Here is a 6830-nt window from a genome sequence, read left to right as displayed (position 1 = left end):
GGTGTTGGTGAAGACTATTCAATTATGGTGTTGGTGAAGACTATTCAATTATGGTGTTGGTGAAGACTATTCAATTATGGTGTTGGTGAAGACTACTGAATGGACCTTGACTGTCAGAGTAACCACAAATCTGTCTTGGCAGAAGTATAGCCTAAACGGTCTTAAGAAGTGAGTATGGTTAGACTTTGTCTCATATACACTGGACATGTTATCAGGAAGGACTAGTCCCTGGGTGTGGTAGTTAAGGTTGTGGGTCAACTTGGCTGGGCCTGGTTTTGAGTGGGTGGGCAGCTGGGTGTAGTTATTCCCCAGGATGACACTGGTAATCAACTCCACGGTAGAATCTGCTGTTAGCAGCTGAGTAGGGGATGTGGTCTGCTTCCAGTACATAAGACACTTTAAGGAAGGCCTTGAGATTGTTGGCACATTTGGATCCTACATTTGGCCGAGTCTTTATCTCAGCAGCCTGCCACGTCATCTGCTGATCTTGGGACTATTTCTGGACGTGAACTGGTGGCCTGCCGTGTTGGTAGATAATCTTGGGATCGTTGCATGTCACTTGTTGACCTTGGGCTTGTCAACCTCAACAGCCAGCAGTTGCCTGAGTGGGCCAGGAGCAAGAGGCAGAGCCGAAGCCCAAGGCCTCCACCCAGCCCCCAAAGCTGGCACTCTGAACTCAGACTTCGAACCTCCTGAACTGTAAGAGAACAAACCCTTGTTTGCTGAAGGCATCCACTTGTGTTTTCTGTTAGAGCAGCACTAGAGAACCAAGACAGACCCTGGAACCAAGAAAGTGGGGTGCTGCTGTGACAGATACCTAAAATGGGGAAACAGGAGTGGATGTGTCCTTGGACACCCCTCACTCTCCCGGGGGGATTACATGGTAGCATTTTCTTTCATCACAAGCGCTTAAATTTCCCCGGTGCAAGTGACAATCGTCCTACCTTTCTTTTCTCAAAAGGAAAAAGTCTTCTTTGAAAATTGTCTTCTCAAGAGGTTTGTTCTGCCCCCAATATTCCCAGTTTCTGATGGATCCCGGCACATGGTCAGGAGGAACAGCCTTGGGCCCCAGGAGTGACGCTGTGAAAATTTAACTAAACAAGTTCAGGGCGCCCGGCTCTTTTGGAAATTCTGCGCCTGGAGTGTAATCTGGAAACAGGAGGGAAAACATCCCTCTCTATATCCCTAGAGGTCACTGGTTCGAACCCAGCAGCAGCTCCACAGAAGAAAGATGGGGCAGTCTGTCTCCATAAAGCAGACAGCCTTGGAAACCCCGTGGGGGTCCCTGTGAGTCACAATCCACTCGATGGCAGTGAGTTTGGTTTTTGTGACAAAAGTCTGCAAGGAGTAGTCTGAGTCTGCGGGAGGGACAGAAAGACCCCTAAAGAATCTACCCTCTGCATGGCGGGGCATGAAGATGCGACAGGGCCCACAGGCTGTGAAACTCCAGGCCCCAGCAACTCACCAAGGCTGTGGAGGGCACCAAGCTTGGGCTTTTGCCAGGCAGAGGACAGAGTGAGCTGTGGGCTGTGTCTGTGGTTCACGGGGCCTTCACCCCTTGGGAGGGGGGGCTGTCCCTCCTAGCTCCTGAGAGGGGTCTGCACCACTCAGTGGGGTGAGGCCTGAGGACACCATTCAGGGGTAATCAAACACCCTTCCTCCCCCTCCTTAAAGTCAGGACTCAAGGATTCTTTCAGCAGCTGGTACAAAACAACCGATGAGACAGCACTGGGTGAGGATGGCTTCCAACGAGGACAGGACAAGAATAAGAAAAGGACAGCCTGGTGAGGAAGGCCCTGTGAGGATGAAAGCAGAGACAGCCCAGTGAGGACCTCTCTGGACGAGGACAGCTGGGACAAAGATGGCCCCGGATGAGGACAGGACAAGGACAGTCTGGGTGGGGATGTCACTGGATGAGGAGAGGTCTGGATGAGGATGGCCTTGGATGAGGACAGGGCAAGGAAGAGAGTGACAACCTCCCAGGGGAGGACGGGACGAGGACCGCCCGGGCGAGGATGGGACCAGGACCGCCCGGGTGAGGACAGCACCGGATGAGGACAGCCCTGGCAGTGGACTCAGGAGGTCCGTGCCCTAAATCCTGAGCCCCTACCCTCACCTGTTGCCCATGTGTGGGTCTCAGCCACCTGCCAGGGCATCGCCCCAGGAGCCATCTCCTGGCCCCAGTTCCCGGCCTGGCCCATCCCGGCCCTGCAGCCAACAGCTGTCTAGCAGAGTCATATTCATGACAGACACGAACATTCCAGCGACATGCCTGGAGGTGGTGCAAGGAGCCGGCTCCCCTCCACATCCAGACACAGGAAGGGCCAGTCCTGAGGTGCTGCATCTCAAGAACATTTAGACCCCAGAACTGCGGATCCTCAACGTTGCAGGTAAGCACTGGCATTTCCCTGCACAGCCTGGTAGGGGAGCTGGGGCGTGTCCTCCCTGCCCTGACCAGAGCAGTGGTCACACCCCAAATGTTGCCATCACAGGCTGCGGATGCCCTGCAGCAGCCAAGGGCAGGGGCCAGCTAGAAGTGGGCAAGGGCCTGCCATGCCAGGGGGACCCTACACCTGGCCACAGACCCGTGGCCTGTGCAAGAGCTGAGGGCAGGGAGCATGTGTGGTTTCAGGTCAGAGCTGCCTCCTGGGAAATGGGAGGTACAGAGGCAAGAGAGGTGGGGGGCACATGGAAGCCCAGACATAAGAGCAAGGAGGAAACCAAAGAGAGTTCGCCGATGCGTCACCACAGGCCCGCCCACGTCAGCTCTGTTCTCTCTAGCTGATCTCCTACACCTCTGTCCACCCAGGGCTGAACCCAGGTGGGACGCTACAGCCCTTCTGAACTGAGGTGCTCTGGGCTTGCCCGCTGGACTGTCCCATCCCCCTCACAAGACAATGACCTCTAGGTATAGGAAGCGTGTCTTCACTCAACAAAGACTACTGAGCATCTCCTGGTCGCTGGGCCCTGTTGCAGCACCTTGTATATACTGGATCATGTTCCAATACTGCCCAGATACCAGGCTCTGTGTGTTCTGGTTCCCTGGAGCTGCTCTGACAAGAATATACCACAGATGGGATGGCCTTAACAAACAGGAGTTTATTCTTACAATTTGGAGGCTTTAAGTCCAAGTTCAAAGTGCCAGGCTCTAGGGGCTGGGGGAAAGCCCCTCAGCCTTGGGCTTCAGCTCTGCCTCCTGCTCCCGGCCCACTGGAGCTAGAGGCTCTTCTTTACTCAGACAGCTGCTGGCTGCTGAGGCTGCCAAGCCCAAGGTTGACAAGTAAAAAGGCACAGTCCCAATGTTACCAAACCACACGGCAGGCCGTTACCGCAAGTCCATTGTAAGTCCCCAGGTCAGCAGAGGATGGCAGGCTGCTGGATGACAACACGGCTACATGCAGCCTAGTAGCTGCCTTTGGGTGTGTGGTCTGCTTCCTGTATATAAGGAGCAGCTTTGAGAATGGTCTCTAGCCTTTGGCACGCTTGGACCCTGCATGTAGCCATGTTGTTGCTCAGCAGCCTGCTATGTTCTGCCGACCATGGGACTTACAATGGACTTAATGGCCTGCCGTGTGGATTGGTAATATCGGGACTGTGCCTTTTTACTTGTCAACCTTGGGGTTTCTCAGCCTCAGCAGCCAGCAGCTGTCTGAGTGAAGAAATGCCTCTAGCTTCAGTGGGCCGGGAGCAGGAGGCAGAGCTGAAGCCCAAGGTTGAAGGGCTTTCACCCAGTCCCTAGAGCCTGGCACTTTGTACTTGAACTTAAAGCCTCCAAATTATAAGAATAAAGTCCTGTTTGTTTAAGCCATCCCATTTGTGATATATTCTTGTCAGAGCGGTACTAGGTAACTAGAACACTGAAGAAGAGTCGATGCTTTTGAGTTGTGGTGTTCATGAAGAATACTGAATGTCCCGTGGTCTGGCAGAAGAACTAACAAATGTGTCCGGGAAGAAGTGCCGGCAGAATGCTCCTTGGACATGAGAATAGCCCGACTTCACGTCACCTACTTTGGTCATGCTGTCAGAAGGGACCATGCTTGGATATCATGCTTGGTGAGGTGGAGGGTCAATGAAAAAGGGGAAGGCCCTCAACGAGATGGATTGACACAGTGGCTGCAGTGATGGGCTCAGGTATAGCAGGGATCGTGGGGCTGGCACAGGACTGGGCAGTGTTTCTTTGTACTGTACATGAGGTCACTCTGAGTCGGAGATGACTGGACAGCACCTAACGACAGACATGAGGCCCTTTTCCAGTACCTTCTAGATACCAGCCACTGTTCCAGAACCTTCTGGGCGCCAGACAATGTTCTTGAGGAACAGGGCTGGCTGGGCTCATCTCTCTTCAAATGCACCTTGAGGAGGCATCAGCTGGGGGGAATACTGACACTAAGGGGAGAGGGCCTCAGACAACTTCTTCATTTGTGCTCAGAGGGGAGGGGTACCAGGTGGGGTCCGATCACTAAGAGTGCTGTCCATTTCCCCAGCTGGAGCAAGAGGAGGCCACGCCCCACTCATACCCAGTTAGCTGTCTCTGCCCTGCAGAGGTGTCCAGGGCCAGCCCCAGTCACAGTGGCCTCCCTTCTGAAAGCCTGGCCGAAGTCCCCCATTGGCTAGACCTGCTGTGTTCCTCCGGCTCTATGGCTCCACCTCCTTGTCTTCTCCTACCGCCAGCTTGGCGCCCACCTCCATGCTGGCTCTTCGCGGCCCACACCCAGACTTTCTGGCTCCTCTGGCTTGTCCCGGGTCCCTTCCCTGGACCACCTCACCTGTCCACACACATGACCTGGAACCCAGACCCACTTCCTGGATGCCATGACTGGGACACCGTGCCAACCCTGCCTCCACAACTCCCCACTGCACTGGCCATCCCTCACCAGAAGGGTGGCCCTCACTGTCCCTCCCACATTCCACCAGCCCTGGAGTTCCTCTTGGTAATAGCTAGGTCTTTCCATAGGGCCCAGCAGCCCCCAGCCCCATATCCACACCCCTAAATGCATCCCTGGTGGTGCAGCCAAGGCTGGAGGCTTGAGGATGAGGCTAGTTGCAGCTGCCCTCAGGTCTAGTGGTCAGGGCCACATCTGCAGCTGAGAGGAAGCGTGGCAGGGAGGGGTATGAGCCAGGGTCAATGTAACAGCCACAGTGTCCCAGCAGCACCAAGTAGACTGGGAACCCTTCTGGGGACATGGTGGGGGGCACAGGGGCTGCTCTGGGCACCCACACTTTACAGGGAAGAAGGACTCACAGCCACCTGACAGGCAGACCAGATGCAGGTCAGGAGGACAGACAGACGATGGATGCCCCCAGATGGTTGTTCTCCTGTCACGTCCCCCATTCCTCATCACTGTGGACACCTGAGGCTGCCTCAGGAGCAGTCTGCAGGGACCACCACTGACAGGGCCACCTGGTGGCAGGCAGGGGCCATTGTGGCCCCTGTGACCTGCAAGCCCCACCCCCAGGACTACATAGGAGAAGGAGCAGGTTCATGATGACTGGCTCTGCTGGGAAACCTGGGGACAAGCAGGGGTGCCTCCCTCAGGAACACCCCCAAGACGGGCAGGTAAGGCTGAGGTGGCTTGGCCACAAGTCATAGGCATGGTACTGGAGATGGAAGACGACTGGTCACTGGGCATGTGTGGAAGGCCACCGTGGTGGGACTGCTGGGGGACAGTGGGTGCGGTCAGGCGTGACCCTGCCCACCCTGCCAGGCCCCGCCCACTCTGAATAACCCACCCCAGGGCTGGGGAGCAAGGCTCCTGAACGAGCCCCCAAGGACTCGGGAAGCCTGAGCCAGTGGTTGCCTCCAAAGCCAGAAACTTCCCCAAACCCAGAACCGGGCTGTGCTGCAAGAGTGTTTCTTTTTAAAATAGGAACAGAAGGGAAATTCCTCAGCATAATAAAGGGCATCTAGGCAAAACCAACAGGAGCTCTGGAAGCATAGTGCCTAAGGCACTTGACTGCTAACCAGAAGGCTGGTGGTTCAAAGCCACCAGCCACTCCTTGGAAGGAAGGTTGGGCAATCCTACTTCTGTAGTGATACTGCCTCGGAAACCCAAGGAGGGGTCGCTATGAGTCGAGGCGACTCGATGGCACATAACAACAACAACACAACATGCAAAACCAACAGCCAACATTATTCGCAATGGAGAGAGACTGAAATCATTCCCCTTGTGAACAGGAACCAGACAAGGATGCCAGCTATCACCACTTCTATTCAACATTGTACTGGAAGTCCTAGCCAGGGCCATAAGGCAAGAAAGGGAAATCAAAGGCATCCAAATTGGTAAGGAAGAAGTCAAACTATCCCTATTTGCTGATGATATGATCCTATACCTAGAAAACCCAAGAGACACAGTCAAAAACCTACTGGAACTAATTGAGAGATTTAGCATCATGGCAGGAAATAAGATCAACATACAAAAATCAGTTGGATTCCTGTATATCAGCAAAGAGATTGCGGAAAAAGAAATAAGGAAATCAATACCATTTACAATAAGAAAAAGAAGAACAATCCATCACTATCAAGTCTTTTCTGACTCATAGCGACCCCCACTGGGATTCTGAGGCTGTAAATCTACCCAACCTCCTTCCTCAGAGCGACTGGTGGGTTTGAAACTCTAACCTTCCAGTTAGTAGTTCAGTGGCCGTATTCACTATGCCACCAGAGCTTACAATAGCTACTAAAACAACTAAAATACTTGGGAATAAGCTCAATTGGCATAACATACTATACAAAACATTGTTCCACCTCCTACTATGGCGAGTAGCGACTGGGACCTTAAAAGCTAGCAAGCTGGTACTCAGATGGACATACTTCATCCTGGTAATCCTTA

General features: G+C 53.8%; 1 protein-coding gene across 1 annotated transcript in view; it reads right to left on the bottom strand.

Moving 5' to 3' along the window:
* Nucleotides 1-6830, bottom strand: part of LOC103209902 (aryl hydrocarbon receptor repressor-like) — a 156163-nt gene that overhangs the window by 103035 nt on the left and 46298 nt on the right. Inside the window, 1 exon segment of the mRNA XM_007955804.1 lies at nucleotides 4818-4835. Within this exon segment, the coding sequence (XP_007953995.1) occupies nucleotides 4818-4835 (18 nt within the window).

The sequence above is a fragment of the Orycteropus afer genome, unplaced genomic scaffold (genome assembly GCF_000298275.1).
Source record: "Orycteropus afer afer isolate SDZICR_OR568_19922 unplaced genomic scaffold, OryAfe1.0 scaffold00541, whole genome shotgun sequence".
In the NCBI taxonomy this organism is placed as follows: domain Eukaryota; kingdom Metazoa; phylum Chordata; class Mammalia; order Tubulidentata; family Orycteropodidae; genus Orycteropus; species Orycteropus afer.
Note: the sequence above shows the minus strand (reverse complement) of the source record. Positions and strands in the feature narration are given on the sequence as shown.